The following is an 18,638-nucleotide window of genomic DNA, read 5'->3' on the forward strand; positions in this document are numbered from 1 at the left end:
AATGTAGTGTATAGGTTTATCAATCAATCCTGAAATGGAATAAAAGCTTCTAGGAAAGTGGCGTAAAGGGATTTTTCAGTATTAAAATATATTTGAGATGCTGCAGGATGAACATCAATGATTGTTCAAAAATATGTCTTGTAATCCAATTTGTAAAACTGATTTTCTTATTCCAAAACGGGTTCATGGGCCTGTGCAGCACAGACTTTCTTAGCTCTACTGACAGCACTGTAACAATGAAAAAGTAATAGTTGTTAAAAAGAAAAAAAAACATTTTGACAAAATTTTGAAGTCTTGTTTGAGCAACAGCAGCATCAATAAAATGATCAGCGAATTACGATTAAACAGTCTGTTTCATTCCGTAAAAGGTCTAATTAGCACCATAAATAAGTTAACACAAATGTTGGGTGAAAACATTAAATTAATAATGTCTAATTAGTTTAGTTTAGTTCTGTATGTCTTAATCTTGTTATTTATTCTCATCTTTAGCTAAACTAAACAGAACTAAATCGAAGCGGACACCAGCCAATGAGAGAAGCAGACGGCTGAGTGACGTCAGAGGTCAGCTGACAGGTTTGTTTTGCTTGCCAGAGCTCGATAAAAACAGAGAGAGGCAGGAAGGAAGCGACGACATTAAAGCAGCTCTGAACTCAGCCACCTGGACGACCTCCACTTTTCATAAAACCTTCGCTTTTCTTTCTGGCATTAATTTCCTTTTTTATTTCTCTCTCTCTCTTTTTTTGGCTTTTATCCCGTGTTGACTCTGCTTTTTAACGCTGCCAGCTGACTTTGACGCAATATGTCTTCAGAGAAAACCTTCAAACAAAGAAGGACCTACGGTGAGTCTCTGCTTCTTTTACGACCTGCTGCTGTTTTCTGTCAGGTTTTATCTGCAGACATCTATACGTTTCAAAATGACTATAATTTCTCTGCGTGCAGCAGAGATATTTCTGACTATTGGTGTGTCTGTGTGAGCTGATTTAGGCCTCAGTGCTGCTGTGGGGTTAAATGAGGGTTTAAATATGGCATGTTGGCTGTTTGCTGCACAGCCTGGCCTCCCTTTATATCTCTCTCTAGTGTTTACTTGAATGTGAGCAGAGGCAGGAAAACAAAGTGGTGTCGAAATGCAGAGCAGAGAGGAGGAGAGCTGCAGGATTGGGGGGCAGAAGACAAGAATTTCCTTTGTGTGTCAGTTTGTTCACCAGCTTTGGTATTTATTTTGATTAGCTGTGGAGATAAACCGTGAGAAGATTACTCAAATTTCACCCTGGCTTTAGTTTCTTTAAAAGTGTTATCATTCTGTTAAGACCTGCTGATTCTGTTTGTCTAAACTTTGTTTTAACACAACAAAATCTACATAGATTTTAAAACATGTAGCGAAAGTATTTGTAGGTTGCACAACAACCAGTCTCTACAGTTATTTTTTTTTATTTGTACGTCACATTTAAAAGCAACTTGAAAGTGAAAAAGTAAAATTCTTTCAAGATTCTTTGTGATCATATTTACTCCTGCATGTTGCAATCAGACTAGTCATGATAAATTTTGTTTGATAAATTGTCCCAGTAATTATTGCGATAAATGATAATGTTGTTTTGAGGCCATTTTCAAGTAATGTATTGACATTGGCAAAAATAATGCAAGTTTTGCCTCTCAAAGACCAGCAGAGTTTTAATTTAAGAACTGGAAGATATTTTAAATACCCAAAATGAAACAAAATAAAACATAACAGCCAGAAATGATAAATAAAAACTACACGCAATGAAAACCAGAAACAAAATGGGATTTGTCTAAGTCATTTTAATTTAATGCGGGTAATTGCTTGTTGCTACATGCTGAGGTACAATACAAAAATGTAGTTTTTAGGTCCTAGATATAAAAAAAAAATCAAACACATAAAAGACAGAATTATTAAATAGCAAACATTACATTGAACCAGATTCAATACAGGCCAAAAAAGTGGGATTGTTTCAGATTTTTTTATGCATGTAAGGAGCAGTTGGGGATAAAAATCCAGATGTTTTGTGATGTGGGATAAAGCGTTCTGGGAGTCATTGCATACATAATAGTACAAGATAAAATTCAGTGTAAATTCAATGACTAAAACAGTCTGATTATAATGAGTGTATTTCTTTCATGCTTTCTTAGTACATTGTACTTTTCAAAAGTTTAGCTGACAACTTCTAATTATCCAGATTAGTAAAGACCCAAAACAATCCCAAAAGCTCAACGGCTTAATTTTAAAAGCTAATGAAACATTTTTCAAAAAATCTACATGGCCTCCTTCATTAAAAATAAACACCAGTTCTTTGTTTTCGACATGTTGAACCTGTTGGTGTGAAAGAAAAAGATCCTAAACAGAACCTCGAGCCCTGGAAATATGTTTTCCCCGCAGCGCTATTAATAACTGACCTGTGGCGTACCGTCATGTCGCTGGTCCAAAATTACTCAACTTGCGCGTGTGGGGCAGCCCAGCAAACAGAAGCGTCACGTGTGGGGAAACACATTTCTGTGACTCGCAACTTCATGTTGAGAACCACAGCTACTGGGCGGGGAAGAGGTCCAAACGTTCAGAACCATCTGGAGCTGAAACCAACCATTATTTGAGTAACCGATTAATCGATTAATCAGATCAAAAATAATTGGCACATTCTGCACACTTTTCAATATAACCACTTAAGTGTTTTTATACCATAGAAATAAATTGAAAATATGCTGATTTACATAAATGATAAACATTTTATTCCCTAAAAAGACACAACAGCTTTCCTTTAGTGAACGCCTGATCATTTGTAGCAACATTAATATGTGAAAAGCTCAGCTTTTCCTGCTTGACTTAACAATGTATGGCTGATTTATTTATTTACTGATTAATTGAATAGCAAATGGTGCTTAATAAATTCACAAATATATATATATTTTCTACAGAATTTGAACCAGGTGAAACTAAAACTATAGCATTGTAAAAGTGCTAGCTGGAACATATTTATAAACAAAGAAGGTTTTCTTTCATCTTAAAAGCAAAATGTATATTCTTTTGGCTTCATTAATGGTCTAAATATGTGATTCTTTCTGCATTTAGCCTTTTGAAGAGTCTTTTGTATACTCTGTTAATGATTAATTGATTACTAAATTAGCGATTAATCACAATCGTTTCAGCCCTGATAAAGTCACTCTGGCGAGTTCTTTTTCTTGCCCGTCTGGAAAACTTTCAAATGGACGCATCTGTCTTGTTTGAAGCAATCCTTTTTTTTAGTACCAGCAGGTCTTTTGTGGGCTCTAGTGTCCCTTATATGAAAGTAGGCTGACAGGAAAGGGGGCAGAAGAAGGGGGGAGACATGTGGCAAATATTGCCGGGTTCGGGAATCGAACCCGCAACAGCCGCGTCGAGGACTCAAGGCCTCCAAACGCGCTATCCCCTACGCCCCGAAGCAATCCTTTCTACGTTTATTCTGAAATAAATATTTGCTGACTAATTCTCATAATTCCTCACGATAAACCCTTCTGATGTATTTGACGTTGCGAGTTAAAGCTGCTGGTTTGTCGGTTTAGCAGCCGTGATGAGCTGATGAGGAACCTCTGAGCCGACTCATTCCCAGGTTGTGAAACACAACAGAAACACGTGAGAAAAGCCATGAAAACGTCTCCAGGGCGAATGCTTCCCACTCTGGGTTTGTTTGTCCTTTTTTGTTTGAACGCTGCTGACTCAGAGGCTTCGCAGGTCATGAGAGACTGACTCTGTTCTCAACTGAAACCTGATCACCGATTGGCGTTTTTACATTCCCTGTGTGTTGGTGTGAAAACGGCCTGAAGGAAGTGGCCGTTCAGTCACACTCTGACCGCAGTCAGTCGTCTTGAGTAAACATTTTGTTTGGAGACGGTCACAAGACCGAAGCAGCAAATTGAGACGGCACAACTTAATGTTGCAAACCGTTTCTGATTTCATTTGCCCACCTGATTGGTTTGATTCAGTCAAAGTTCAGCTGTTTATCAGCCTCATACAGTTCATCAGCCTGTATGTAAATTTCTACCTGGTCATGAATAAAAAGAACTAATTTCCTGGTTCTGGACCTTTAAAATTGGTCTAACTTGATGTATTTTGACGAAACAGAACTAAAAATGCACCAATCGGCACCGACCTGCTGATTCTAGCTTCTTTAAAAAAGCTTGAAATTCACACAGTTTGTTTTGCTGTCTGTTAAACATCTCAGCTGCTACAACATTCCTGCAGTGTTGGCATCCATAGAATATTGTTTACCATTTATTGTGAAAATTCTATTATGATAACATTTCCTGTTGTTGTTGTTACCATAAATGTCAGTTGATGTTAAAAAAAAAAAAATTCATTTTCTTTCTGCACCGATTTTTCCACAAGAGCATTGATAAATATCAGTAAATTCAAAAATATGATTAAATGAAGTCTGTGTTCGCAGTTCAGTGATTTAAATCACATTTCTTAAAGTAAGTAGCTGCCTGAACAAACTTACCTCGAATAGAAATGATTTTAAAAAGCTGTCTTCGTGTTTGTGGTCTTACAGTCACAGCAAAACAATTACCTAAAACACATGTGGTAAATAGTTATACAATGCTCCACAAAAATACTGTGGTAAAATATCGGCCACCAAATATTTCGTATGTAGTGCATCAATAATGCAAAGATTGCAATTCAGTAGCAGCTCTGTTATTGATAGTATAACAGAGCTGTTATACTATCAATAGTATAGTATAACAGCTCTATAACGTTAAGTGTAACGTTATAGAGTAACTTTAATTCGTTTTTCTTGTTCAAACTGGATTCATTCAGATCTTGTCGATTCAATTAAACGCCATTAAAGCGTAATAAAATAGATTTGGTCGTCCGTAAGTCATCGCTTCCAGGTACGTCATTAACCACGGAAACTTATTCAGAGGAAAACGCAGCAGAAAGACTAAAGTCTCAGAATGAATTGAGAAAATGTGGTTTCATCTTTACCTTCTTAAAAAACAAAAAGGATTCAAACAAAGCTGTAAAGAGCCCCAAAAAGGGCAGAATCGATTGTTAAACAACGATTAATCATTTCTGCTTTCCTTTTTTCCTTTTGGTTGCTCTAATTTGATTTTTAATTCAGATTTCTGTTTAAATATTTTGTTTTTTACTTTCAAACAAAAGCAGATTTTAAAGTTCCAGAGTTTGGGTGCAGGGCTGCAACTAACGATTATTTTAGTTATTAATTTTTGGTTATTCTGACGATTAATCAATTAATCTTCTAAAAAATTTTGGCACATTCTGTGGATTTTTCACTTAATCGCTTAATCTTATTTTATACAATATAGTGAAAATATAATAAAGGATGCAAGTAAACAAATGGTTCAAGAAAACAAATATTTTAATGCCTAAAATGTAATAACAGCACTCCTATGTGAATATTGGATCATTTGTAGCAAAGGATGCATCTACAGCTGAATGTCCTTCTAAAATCAACATGTTCAGGCTGATCTGCTGATTATTTTTGGAATTAACTGATTCAATAATTGGATAGAAAAACCTTCTTAAAAGGTGCTAACAGTTTTTATCTTAAATGCTAAATGTATATATCTTTGGTTCAGTTTTGGCTTAATTTCTGCTCTGAGTAAGTTGTTCTTTTAGAAAATGGCCTTTTTTGAGTTTGTATACTTCAGTTAATGATTAATTGATATCTAAATTAGTTGATTATTTCAATGATCAATTAATCACGATTAATCGCTTCAGCCTTAATAAAATTCTTCTAGTGAGTAGTTCTGCCAGCGGTTCCCTCCTGTCTCCAAAGGGAGACATCCATCCATCTTGCAGGAGGCAGTCCTCCTGCCTGCAGAGTTTTTCTGCTGAGAAATAAATGTTTGCTCTCTTATTCCCATAAACGTGTCAGCTCTCAGTCTCTCTGCAGAGCTCTGCCTCCTGTCGCCATGTTGGCACCGGTTTAAATACTGGATTTGCAAACATCAACAGCAACTCTTGCAGTACAGCCTGTCCATATGAGGGGAGTTTTTTTTTAATTTTATTTAAATTGTAGCGTAAACCTGTTGAACCACAATTGCCTGTATGTTGTAACCAAATCCATTATGATGCAGAACAACTTTATTCAAATTACAGTGTTTGGATTTTCCCTCTTCCTCTCTTCTAACGGCTCGTTCTGATGCTTCTTTCCTGTTTTCTCTCCCAACAGAGCAGCGAGTAGAAGATGTCAGACTGATCCAGGACCAGCACCCCAACAAGGTTCCTGTGAGTTCAGCTGCCAAATGTAAAACTGAAACTAGTGTCTGGGTTTGTTTTTTCTTTCTTTTTAAAACGCTCACAGGAAGACGAGACGCTTCCTGCAGCAAAAACTTCACCGACCGCACACTTCCTGGGCGATCACCTTTGTTTTCCTCTGTCTGTCTGACAGGTTTCTGCTTTTCTTCTCCTTTATTTCTGAGCTTCCAGAAACTGCTGCAGATCAAAATAAATCAAAGTGGTAGTTTATTTTAGGGCTGAAACAAATAATTGTAATTAATCAACTATTGACATAACCATCAACAAATCTGGTAATCTATTAATTGTTAACTCAAAAAAGGGCCATTTAATGAAAGAACAACACAGTCAGAGCAGTAATTAAGCCAAAACTGTACAAAAATGTATACATTTTTCATTTAATATTAAAAAACTCTTTGTTGGTAAATATATTTTTCTCCTAGTGACATTTTTAGCTTCACCCAGTTTGAATTCTGCAAAACAAATCTTGTATTTAGAAACTTTTGCTTCCCAACTGTCAATTAGTTAATTCATAAACTAATCATAGATCACCTAGATACTGTACAAAGACAAGCAGTAAGGGTGAAAAGTATGTTTTAAACTTAAGATTCATCCTTTGCTACAAAAGGAGTGCATCTTAAGAAACATAATGTTTTATCAAAAAAGGTATTGGATTGTTTATTTGCATCTATTAATGTATTTCTAATCTCCCTTTTTCTTATGATTAATCGATTAGTCAGCAGAATAATCTATAGATTAATCGATATCTAGAATAATCTTTAGTTTCACCTAAACGTTATTTGTTAAGTCGTCTGTGAGGTCGATTCTTGCTAAGCCACTAGAAAGCAGAAGCTCACTTTGTGTTCAGCGACTCGTCGTATCATCAGCAGATAGAGTATCAGCTCTGCTGCCCATCTGCTGCCGGCGGCGGCGCACCCCGCCCCTCCATCTCTGCTTTCTCTGCTTCCTGTTTGGTCCTGTGGTTAGAACCTGCTGGGTCACATCGTGCGGCCAGAGCGAAGGCAGATGTGCTGCATCACTGTAATGAAACACCATGAAGACGAGGCGACGTCTCGCGTTCCAAACGAACCCTGAGCTAAACTTGGATTAATTCAGAGTTTAAAAATAAAAATCCTCTCTCACATGAGATCAAGCTGGACTTCTTTCCATTCAGGCTAATTCTTGCTTTTGCGTTCTGGTAGGCCTGTCACGATAGCAAATTTTGCTGAGCGATTAATTGTCTCAAAAATTATTGCGATAAACGATAATATTGTTTGAAGACCTTTTTACACTGATTTAATGGAAATGACGTAATAATGCATGCAATTTCTTGCCAAAGATAGATACACTTTATTTTTCAAAAGAACACTTAACACTGGAACTGATAAACAAAATAAACAAAACAACCAAAAACAAAAATAAATTGGATTCTCAGTGTCCATTAACAAAAAACACACTTGAAAAAAAAAACTAAACGGCATAAAGCCAAAGTGGAAATAAATACTGCATTCAACCAAAAGACTGCAGATTATGAAGTCTGTATATTATGTTGCCCTTCAGTAATAATTAGATTTAAATAGAGAAGATGGGCACATCGACTACCTGATGCAATAATTCACACTACATGATTTTTGCTCCTATTTTTCCCCTTACAACAATCTTAGGACGTTGGTCTTTCTAAGATTGTGTGGTGTGTTACGGTAGATAGTCCTCCGATCTAAATCAGGGATTTTCCCCGACTGGGATCTTAACGCAGCCTGTTGAATGTGACAGGTAGCCAATCAGAAAGCGCGGATTCTCCTCCATGTTTTCTGAGGGGAAATTACCTCGGGGAATCCCAAACAGCTGACACGGCGCAACCCGAAGTCCAGCGGACATCGGAGATGATATGTGGAAACAATATTAATGTTGATTCAACATGCAAAGAATATAGAAATGACAAGAGGAGGAGTTGGAGCGAAATTGCTACCGCAGTTGATAAACCCGGTAACTTTTCAGCTGTTCTTCGTTAACGTGACGTAAATAGGTTCTAATGATTTTCATTCAGTCAGGACTTTACACTGACACTAGCCACATGCATTGCAGGTAGATTGTAGTAAAGCATTGATTAATGCCTGGTTTTAAAATTAGTTCACTGGACTTGTAGCCATTATTTTGTGCCCATTGTTGGACACCACACGGCAGGAACGAACCCGATCGAACCGTTATACCTAGGATTTCTGTCGGCTAATGTGTGGTCTGTCAGGTTTTGAAAATGGGCCGACAGATCTAAGATGTGTAGTGTGCGCTGGGCTTTACACTGAGGAAATGAGGAAGGGAGGATCAGTGGAGAGCACCGGAGTTGAGCCTTTTTTTTCATTCAGTCTCATTAGCTGAAAGAGAAAAAGGTCGGAAGAGACGATAATGGCGATAATTAAAATGACGTCGATAGTTTTAATTTATCGTACGATTAATTGCTTTATCGTTTATCGCGACAGGCCTACGTTCTGGTCACTTTTCTAAAATATTGACACTTGCTGAAGTTTTCCACATTTTGTCACGGCTCACCCAAACAAACAAACAAACAAACAAAAGCAACGGCTTTAGAGAAGCAACTGAAGATAAATCGCAATACTCAGAAAAATTGAGTTTGCAGGTTAAAATGTTGATGACAAGGCAGTTTGAAAATGTTTGCTTTGTTACACTGTCAGCTACTTTTCTTTAGCGTTAGCTTCTGCTAGTTTTTTGTGTTTATTGGTCTAGCATTAGCTTCTGCAATTAAAAAAAATGTTTTTAGAGGTTTAACATTAGCTTACGTTTTATGTGTTTAGCATTAGCTTCTGCCAATCTTTTATGTGTATGGTAGTTTAAAGTTAGCTTCTGCTAATTATTTTATGTATTTAGCAGTTTAGAATAACCTTTTGCAATTTTTATACTTTTAACAGTTTAATACTAGCTTATGTAAATGTTTTGCGTTTATGTTTTTAGCATTAGCGGAGCTAAGATTCTTCTTGCATTTGGATTAGTGGTTAGTGAAGCTAATGTTTGGGTAAGCTGTGTTCGCAACTGATAATAACTACTGCCCACTTTTATGGCAAACAGCCATTACTCCATTACTACCACGGTGGCCATTTTGAAAAATGTTCACCAGAAAAAGGAAACACAAGATAAAGAAAATACATCTGATTTTTAAGGTTCAAAATATGTAGGCTATGATTTGACAACAAACACATTCATCTAATTACCAGTTTTAGTGCAAAATTTATTTCCAGCCATTTTGAATTTTTTAAATTTATTTCTATGTTCCAAATATGCACAATTTAACACAAAAGTATAAATATGTGATAAATATTGGCAAATTTAGTTGAAAATGTTATTTTTTCAAGAATTTTTCAGTTATTCTTTTTTTTTTTAATTGCAACTTTGTGCCAAGTTAGTTTTTTGTATCTGTGTGTTAAATAATTATCTGCTGCATTAATAGAGACTGCTGGGTCAGAGGGTTAGATGTTCACACAGCTTCTGCATTTCAGCGAAATGAAAACAGAAAACATCTTCTGGCTTCTGATTTTAAATGTTTTAGTAGAAATAAGTTGATTATTTACGGAACTGCAGCCTCATTCCTTTGGTTTCTGCTCCAACTCAGATCTATTTGAAGTGTTCTGGTTGTTTCTGGCCCACTGGGTCTGACTGCAGGTTAACTGCTGGAGAATCCAGAATGAATGTGATTGTTTCCTGTTTTCTGCTCCTGCAGGTCATCATTGAGCGATATATAGGAGAAAAGCAGCTGCCCATCCTGGATAAAACCAAGTTCCTGGTACCGGACCATGTCAACATGAGCGAACTCATCAAGATCATCAGGTACAAAGTCAACATTTAATCAGCACTTCTTGCTTTAGTCCTTTCTGTTTTCACCTTTTATCCAATTCTTTTGGATCTTATAGTGGTCAGTACTCTTGCGTTGTGGCCGCAGCAACCCCGGTTCGAATCCGGGTCACGGCAACACATTGTTGTGGGAAAAAATATTTTACCAAGCACTGTCAGGTGAAATCACTCAATCAGGTTTATTCATATATTGTGCACAATACAGAGAGCTTGTAGGACAATCAATAATGAAGCAGGTCTGGATGAAAAGCTCTGTTGGATTTAGGGCCTGAAATGCTTTAAAGTTCCCAAACCTGCACCTGTATGTTGATTGTCAGTGTCTCTAATGAGTCTTTCATGATGGAGCTGCATAATTTAGCTTAAAACTGTGAAGTGGAAAGAAAAAGATTCTTGGCATTTTTCACAAAGAAAAGTCTGAAGTATTGTATTTTGAAAAGGTTTAAAGAGGAAAACATATTTCTAAAGTTGCGTCACAAAGTCAGTGAAACGATCACCACAAAATACTTTGGCAGTGTGAGGTTTATCAATTAACCATCCAAAAACGCTTTACCTTTTTTTTTTTTTTAGTGGCAGAATCCTGAAACAGCTGAAAATAGGCAGAACTGAGAGACTGAACTCTCATTTTCCAGGAATGATTTAGTGAGAAAAAATGTAATGAACATGTTTTATGTAGACTGTGGACCGGTTCAGGGAAGCACACCTTTAAAATATCAGCAGTAACTTCAACACACCCAGGTAAATATGAAAGGTTTGATGCAAAAGTCGACATGTTGTTGATGGGTCCTTAAATCAGAGAAAGATAAAGAGAAGAAAAATAAATGGAAACAAAAGAAGGAAAGATGAGAAAAAAGTGTTTGACGCTGTATGCTGATGAAACTTTCCTTTTTCTTATCGGTTTTCTGCTCTGTCATGTCTCTGTCTGCCCACCAGGAGGCGCCTCCAGCTGAACTCCAACCAGGCCTTCTTCCTGCTGGTCAACGGCCACAGCATGGTGTCCGTGTCGGCGCCCATCTCTGAAGTGTACGAGCGCCAGAAGGACCAGGACGGCTTCCTGTACATGGTGTACGCCTCCCAGGAGACGTTTGGCAGCCACAGCCGGGGCCCCTGGGGGCCCTCGCCTCCAGTGCTGTAGCTGGATTTATGACCATGTGTTTATACGAGTTTCAGGTAGTGAGGTCACATCTCTATGGATCCATTTATATAAATATATACATAAACCGTTATTAAGCCCAGCTTTATGGTTGGAGGTTCAATAGGAAGCGACTCCTGAGTTCTCCTGTTGTTTTCATGCAGGATTTTATTCAAAGTTTGTGAATTTTCTTTTTTTTTTTTCTTTTTGAAACTCTGGAGTAGATGTTTATGCTTCCTCATTCCCATCATGTTCCCATTTTTATTCCCGTCTCTTCCTTCCTCTCACCGTAATGTCTCAGAGCAGACCGCTGTTTGTGTAAAATAAATGGAAATTTAAGCGATGATGTGCAGCTTTCTTAGGAGTGTCACCAAGTCGAATTGTGGACCCACTACAAGGAGCTGATGATGATGATGTCGCCTGTGAGGAAGGGCGGGGATGTCTTTGTCTTCTTCTTCCCTCGTTTCATTTCTTTGTTAAAAACTCCCAGAAGTTCGGAGCGCTGTGATCGTGGGAATCAAACGCCTCCCTGTTGGGTTTGTTTGAAAGGGCTGAACTCGCTCCTCCTCCTCCTCATCTTCATCATAACATGTTGAGGTTTAGCTGCTTTATACTGAAGTGTTATTATTTTTGGGGTTTGTTTTATTTAATGTGATTTTATTCCATGGTTTTGTAAAGGTGTCCTGTTACACAGGGGCGGCGGATTTGTTAAAACGCCGCATCCAGCAATATCTCACAGCATCCTTTATGTATTTATGTTGGTATTTTGTAAACAATAAAAAGAGATGCAAAATATTATTGTCTTTAGTTTTTGGGAGTAAAAACGGCCTTAAAGATCTGGTTTGTTTTAAAGACCTGCAGTTGAAACCAAAAACTTACTTTTTCTCTGTCTGAAGTTGAATTAGACCAAACGTCTCTAGACTTAAGTCAGAATCACCAAAGTTAGTTTAATTTGATAAAATCAGGAAAATTTAGCTAGAGGAATTAATTTTATATAAATATTCACAACTTTCATTATATTAATAAAACTACTTGGATTTCAATTCAGTGTTTCCAAGGTTTGGAAAGTGCTTGATTTCTGTGTAAAGTCCTTGAAAGTCATTGATATTTAAACTGCAGTTTCTTAATAAAGTGCAATCTAAAGTTTGACTAAAAGCTTAAATTTGGAAAATGTTAACAGTTAAAACAAGATATTTAAACACAAATTTTTTTTCACTGAAGTTAAATCAGTCTAAACTTCTTTTAGGTCAAAATTATGAAAATTATTTCTGTTTGCTAAATGGAAGAAAACTTGGCAAGATTTCTTTTTTTTTTAGATCTTTTTTGCAAACATTTAAATTGATAAAATTAAAATTGATATTTTAATTTTATTTTGTTTAATATGGAACTAAACATATTTTAGTTTGTCAGAAATTATCCTGTTGATTTCTGAGATTAATTCCTGATTAATCTCAGAAATTTGTCTGCGAAACCTCTGAGATTTTTAGATTAATAGATATTTTCTAGAAGAAATATGGAAAATGTTTGACTTTTGGAAACTTTCTAAGTTTCAAAAGTTGAAAATATTTTACTTTTGAAACTTAAAAGTCCCAAGTTTTCTTTCTAGAAAATCTGAGATTTTTCAGTGGAAATTTACCAGTTATTCAAAGTTTTAACTGTAGGGATGTGAATAATGAAGGCACTAAATTCTTTATATTACAATGTTAATAAAGAAATAAAGACATAATGAGCCTTAAATCTGAAGAAAAACTATCAAACAGACAATATAAAACCTGAACTCCAGACAAACTGCTGAAACATTTGCAAACAAAACATTTTAAAAAGTAACATCAGACGCTGCTGGAAAAAAAACAAACAAGAGCAAAAACTATAAAAGTTGAACTAGAGATTCCCCCAAAATAATAATACAACCCAGAACATTTTTATACAATCATCTGAGCCTCAAAACACAAACAAACCTTTTTTATTTATTTCCATCAGAACTTAGTCGGACGTTTAGTATTTTAAATTAAATCCCCTTCTTGCTTTATGCCTTCCCTCCAGGGGAGCAGAGCTGATCTGGGTCCAGCCCAGAATCACACGCCTCAGACCCCAACACACACACCGATACTTCCTGAACACGTCGCCGTGCTGCCAGGCAGGGCAGCCGCTAGTCTGCAGGAGCAGCGAAAAGCAGGAAAACCGAACCAAACACAGAGAAAGTCGGACCTGAGTGAAATTGGCCCCACAAAACTTCTTCAAATTAAACCAAATTGGTGTCAAACATTTGTGCTGCAAAAAAATGTGTTTGTGCTGCTATCATTTTAAAGATAACAAATGTTTCCAGAGGTCATCAAAGGTCAACCAGGCCCCACATATTTACAAAATCAAACGAAATGTGGCATCAATCAAGCATGCTGCAAAAATTTCCCAGAGATTTGTGCTGCAAAATTTTTATTTGTGCCACAATCATTTTAAAGATATTAATAAATCCCTGGAGAGGTCATCAAAGGTCAACTACAACACACATATTTACAAAGTCTAACACATATGGTGTCAGTCAACAGCACTAGTTTAGTGCAGCCAAAAAGTTTGTTTATCCAATCAAAATGAACAAATCTAACGAATTTGATCTAAATTAATTGTGCTATATTTGTGCAGGTTTGTGCTGCAGTTTTGTTGTTTGTGCCACTAATGTTTTTGTGGCACTAGGAAAGTGAGTCATGAAACTAGCCCCCCCACATTTTGTTTTTGGTGATGATCACTCACAGCCTAGCGTTAGAATTTATTAGAGTTAACAATGTTCATTAGAGTTAATGTTTATTAGATTTAACAATGTTTTGGTTTCGCCATCGGAGGGCGCTCAGTACCACATGCAACAGCGGGTGACGCTCTGGCAGGCTGTAGGAGTCCGCCATTGCAGAGAGGACAGCTTGTTGCAGCGGATGCTGGGAGCGCTACTGTAACCGCTATATTTTCTTTTTACAGGTACGCTGAGTATTAGAATGTATAGCTCGTAACGCCAGTAGCCTCCGATGGGTACGGAATGACACAACAAAGGCGCTTCAGTATAGCTGCATTACTGAGCTAGATATAAAGCAGGAGTTAGCACCAGGCTAAAGTAGCGAGGCTAACGGCTCACGCTTGGCTCGCGCTTATGTGAGCTCGGTGGGTCGGCTTAATAGGGCCGCAACATGTGTTTTAAACTTATGTATTGTTTGAGTTCAGTTGAGTTAATGAAAGTATGTTGGATGTAGATGTACAGTGATGTCAGTAGAGAGCATGTGTATTTGTTGTAGTACCACATGCAACAGCGGGTGACGCTTTGGCAGGCTGTAGGAGTCCGCCATTGCAGAGAGGACAGCTTGTTGCAGCGGATGTGGGGAGCGCTACTGTAACCGCTGTATTTTCTTTTTACAGTTTAAACTGAATAAATATGCTGCACGAGGAGTGACTCGGCCCATCATTTCCTGCTGTGTAACATTTTAAATGTACTAATTAGAGATAATCAAATGTCAATCAACTGCACTGCTTTTGGGCAGCAGACATCTTTTTGATACATTTAAAATGATAGTGATACAAAAACATTTGCTGCATAGATGTTTGGCACTAATTAGGTTTAATCGGAAGGAGGAGGGAGTGGAAGTCGGCGTTTTTGAAACGTTTCGATGTAAACGTCACATGATTCTGCCTTCAGCTCAGATCTGAGGTAGAAACGCTGCAGAGACGACATAAACGACGACATCGTTCAACTCAGCTGCAGCCTGAAACATGATTGGCAGTTCTGAAGCGGCCGTCACCTGAACGCCTCGTCGGTTTGGGTCGACGCTGGAAAAAGAGAGAAAAGTTTCACCCCGTTTTAAAATCTCCTTTTGAATATGATTGTTTATGTGGAATTCAGCCGATTGAAACCCAACTGCAGCATAACGGCGAGCGTTAAAATGAAGGATGACACTGAAATTACAGAGTCTGAAAAGTGAAAACCCAAAGTTTGGTCTAAACTCTGAACACTCCATGGTTTGGCAGAGCAGCTGCCTCCGTGGTGAGGAAGCATAAAGCTCTTCCTGTAGTTAGTCTGAGTCTGAAGCTCCGCTTTGTTGGAAAGTTGAACCGTTTCTCCATCAGCGTTTCACCGACTCGCTGATTTGTTCCAGCAGTTCAAAGGTCACCGCCTCTCCGTGGTTTATTCTCCTGAGTCTTTGCTCTGAGAGCGAGGAGTGAACTTCAGCCGAAACGTTCCTGAGAAACGCAGCAAAAAAACACAAGTTAGAATTTAAAATGTCCAGTTTAGATCCAATTATCAAGTAGTTACACCAAAAACTAATCAATAGATCATCCATACATGATATTAAGTCAAACAGAAAAATGTTTTTTTTAACTTGCAACAAATGACCAAGTGTTCACTAAATAAATGCTTTTATTGCAATTCTTGTTTTCTTATTTTAAGTAAGGAGTTGGATTATTTGCATCTATTAATGCATTTCTAATATTGAAAAAAAAGGCTAAGAAGTCAAATCTGCCATGTTTAAAAACCAAATTAACTTTATTCTCATATTATTTCAACTTCAGTACTGTAATATTTTGACATTATTATAGAAATATGACATTATTCTGGTATTATTTTGATTTTATTCTCGTATTTTTCTTTTTTTACTTCCTGATTCTCTCTCTCTCACCCTGCTGTGCTGAGTCCATCGCCGCCTGCTTGCAGTCCTCGGCTCGATGTCCGCCACCGCCGCAGTTGTAGCACGACATGTTTCCTGCCGCACGCTTCTGGCCTCCGTTTCCCACAATGCCGTGCGGCTGGTAGAACCCGAAGCCCTGCTGCTGGTCATGTGACGTGGGGCTCTGGCGGTAGAGCGGAGGCGGGACCATCATGGAGTAGGAAAAGGGCGGGGCGGCGGCGCTGGACGAGGCGATGAGCGGGCTGAGGTGGAGCAGCGGCCCCAGGGTGAACAAAGATGGCTGCAGGTAGCCGGCGGCGGCGTATCCAGGCAACGCCGCGTACGGGCTGCAGTTACCGCGGCAACCACAGGAGCTGCAGATGCACATGGAGGCGTTGTGATCGGAGGAGGGCGGGGAGGATGTGGGCAGGGCGGGGCTGGAGGTAGACTGGTAGTACTGGTTCCCAGCGGCGTTGGCGGGCGGGGCGGAGGCGGCGGGGGGGTAGATGTGATACCCGGCCGGGGAGGAGGACAGGTGGAAGAGGAGCGGGGGCTGGGAGACGTGGTGCAGGCTGTTGGAGGTGGAGGTGAGGGCGGAGCTTGTTTCTATCATCAGACCCACAGCGCCGCCGGGCTGCGTGCGGCACGCCGCGGCCTCCTGAAGGCCGCCGTCCGCCACGCCGAGCCCAGAGAACTGGCTCTCCAGCCGCGCCGCCACGCCGACCCCGGGCCCCAGGCTGAACCCGGCTCCTGCCGCCACGGCACCCAGCGGCTTCGCCCGGTCGTCTGCGCCCAGCGGCGAGGGGCGTGGCTTCCTGGGAGAGGACAGGACGCGTGTCGGGAAGCTGGGCTGCGGCAGGAAAGCTGTCTGCAGGGCGCTGAAGGGGAGGTGGGAGGAGCAGGACGGGGGGTGGAGGGGCGCCGGGTCGGTCTGAACCGGAAGAACCTGAGCTGTGGGACGGGCCGGACCGGCAGAGCTCAACAGGAAGCGCTCCTTCTCCGTACTGCCGGTGGCGTTCGGACCTGGAACACAGAACCACAGCATGAGAAACCCTGATGAAAACACAACAAATTCAGAAATTCAACTTCAAAAATAATTTATTGATCCCAAAGGGAATCAATAAATAAATTAGACTAAATCATCCCGACACGACTGAATGAAAAAAATCTGATCCAAATCAAATCATCTTGTCCAGAAGCAGCTTAAAAGTGACTAAATATGTTCATTAGATTTTTCTTTAGCACAAAATCATCCATAGGTAATTAAATTTTAGCTGTTTTAGGGCCTCTGTCACTTTAAATCCAAATAAAGTAAAATTGATACGAAAGTAGGTCTTTAATATTCCTCTATTTAAGTTTTTGTTTGTTTCGTCTAGGAGTTAGCATAAAATTACAACTTTATTCTGGTAATATTAAGACTTTATCCTCATAATTTAAAAAAATAATCGTAGTCTGGCCCTAATGTTCTGCTGTAGACTTGACCTGAATTCAAAGTTCAAACAAGTAAAAGCTGTAAATTCACTTGTCAAACAAGATGGCCGCCCTGGACGCACTATGGAAACAAAGCATTTACAGGTGAAAAAAAATCCAGATAAAATAAATAAAACCTTCTGAGACCAAAAGAACAAATTAATGAATAAAACTGATTCATTGCCTGGCCCTACTTACGGCCCACAGCGTCTCTGCTCCTGTCGAAGGCTGAGTCGCAGCAGAGCGACATCCAGGAGGAGCTGCTGTCTGTGGACATCAGATGAGGAGGAGGAGGAGGAAGAGGAAGATGCGGCACTCCGTCCACCTCCACTCGCAGCTCTCCTGCACAACAGTTAAAAAAAAAGGTTTTTCTGCAGAAACCTTTAACTTTAACACTTTAATATTTCCCTAAAACTTTGCTCTGGTTTAACATAAACATAATATCAGGTAATCCATTAGGAATAAAAGTAAATGTTTAGAAGGGAAATCAAAAATAAATCCAAAAGTATGTAAACCTTTTCCTTTTTAATATTGCAACTATACGAAAAGCACTGATTCAGTTTTCTAGGCCAATTCTAGTTTCCACTTTTTGACGTTAATAAACTTTTAACCTTCTGTTTCTTGATGACTCAAGAATTTGTTACATTTTCAGCTGCTGTGATTCTCTGTCACACTTTGTCAAATGAACTGAACAGATTTTAGTGGCTGGAGGATTTCTCCTTTGTTTATTGGTAAAAAACAAAGTTCCATTTCTCCAGCTAGCACTAGACTCGCATGTTTGTTTCAGTTGTATTTACCCAGAATGCACTGCGCTATAGTTCGCTTCCTGCTTGTGGAAAAATCTCCGGTCCGCTTGGCGTTCAAATGCATTCAAAACGCACCAGAATTTGCCGGTTTGTAGGCGGACCAGAGTTTGCCTTTTTGGTCCTCATCAGAGTTCAGTTACACATTCACACCACCCCAAACGAACCAGACTTTCTACACAAACAAACTTTGTAGTTTGACACTGCAGTATGAAAGAGAGGCTGAAAATGTAACAAACATTGCAATTTTGGTCCCCAATCGAACTGGTTTTTGGGTGTGGCGCCTCTTATCGCCCCCTACCTGCGGTGGAGGTGGGGTGAACTGAGATTCCCATGTGACTGGACGGGGTCACCCTGGCGATGCCGCTGCAGGGTCGCTTCTCAGTCTTCATCTCCCTGCTGCACCAGAAAAGACGACTTTTATCCACCAGGGGGAGACACTGTCCACTAAATCTGTCAGCTTGGTTGTAATTTAAAAACGTGGAAAA

General features: G+C 39.1%; 2 protein-coding genes and 1 long non-coding RNA gene across 5 annotated transcripts in view; 1 reads left to right on the forward strand and 2 right to left on the reverse strand.

Annotated features, from left to right (window-relative positions):
• The first annotated feature begins 585 nt into the window (after nt 1-585).
• map1lc3b (microtubule-associated protein 1 light chain 3 beta) lies at nt 586-12,029 on the forward strand. The gene is made up of 4 exons (XM_032548149.1): nt 586-839; nt 6,180-6,235; nt 9,975-10,081; nt 11,036-12,029. The coding sequence occupies exons 1-4, from the start codon at nt 800-802 to the stop codon at nt 11,235-11,237; spliced, it is 405 nt and encodes a 134-aa protein (XP_032404040.1). The 5' UTR covers nt 586-799; the 3' UTR covers nt 11,238-12,029.
• LOC116709547 (uncharacterized) lies at nt 4,336-10,739 on the reverse strand. Its single transcript, XR_004336901.1, has 3 exons — nt 10,559-10,739; nt 6,088-6,089; nt 4,336-4,347 (listed from the first exon to the last, which is right to left on the reverse strand). It is a non-coding gene; the product is annotated as an uncharacterized LOC116709547 (long non-coding RNA).
• Nucleotides 12,030-14,697: 2,668 nt separating the features above from the next.
• Nucleotides 14,698-18,638, reverse strand: part of zcchc14 (zinc finger, CCHC domain containing 14) — a 28,205-nt gene continuing 24,264 nt past the window's right edge. For 2 of the 3 annotated variants that reach the window (XM_032586334.1, XM_032586324.1), the window contains exons 11-14: nt 18,452-18,549; nt 17,546-17,689; nt 15,890-16,900; nt 14,698-15,452 (exon numbers count right to left, since the gene is read on the reverse strand). In XM_032586334.1, coding sequence (XP_032442225.1) covers nt 15,397-15,452; nt 15,890-16,900; nt 17,546-17,689; nt 18,452-18,549 — 1,309 coding nt within the window. In that variant the 3' untranslated portion in view covers nt 14,698-15,396. Of the gene's footprint in view, nt 15,453-15,889; nt 16,901-17,545; nt 17,690-18,451; nt 18,550-18,638 lie in introns of those variants that run through there. The other variant, XM_032586343.1, reaches the window with a different exon arrangement.

Source organism: Xiphophorus hellerii, chromosome 2, assembly GCF_003331165.1.
Source record: "Xiphophorus hellerii strain 12219 chromosome 2, Xiphophorus_hellerii-4.1, whole genome shotgun sequence".
Lineage (NCBI taxonomy): Eukaryota > Metazoa > Chordata > Actinopteri > Cyprinodontiformes > Poeciliidae > Xiphophorus > Xiphophorus hellerii.

Excerpts from the sequence above, each read along its gene's own strand:
- map1lc3b (XM_032548149.1), top strand. The coding sequence starts at position 800 with ATGTCTTCAGAGAAAACCTTCAAACAAAGAAGGACCTACG. Across the intron at positions 6,236-9,974 it reads AGCACCCCAACAAGGTTCCT|GTCATCATTGAGCGATATAT; the intron begins GTGAGTTCAGCT and ends CTGCTCCTGCAG. Across the intron at positions 10,082-11,035 it reads GAACTCATCAAGATCATCAG|GAGGCGCCTCCAGCTGAACT; the intron begins GTACAAAGTCAA and ends TCTGCCCACCAG.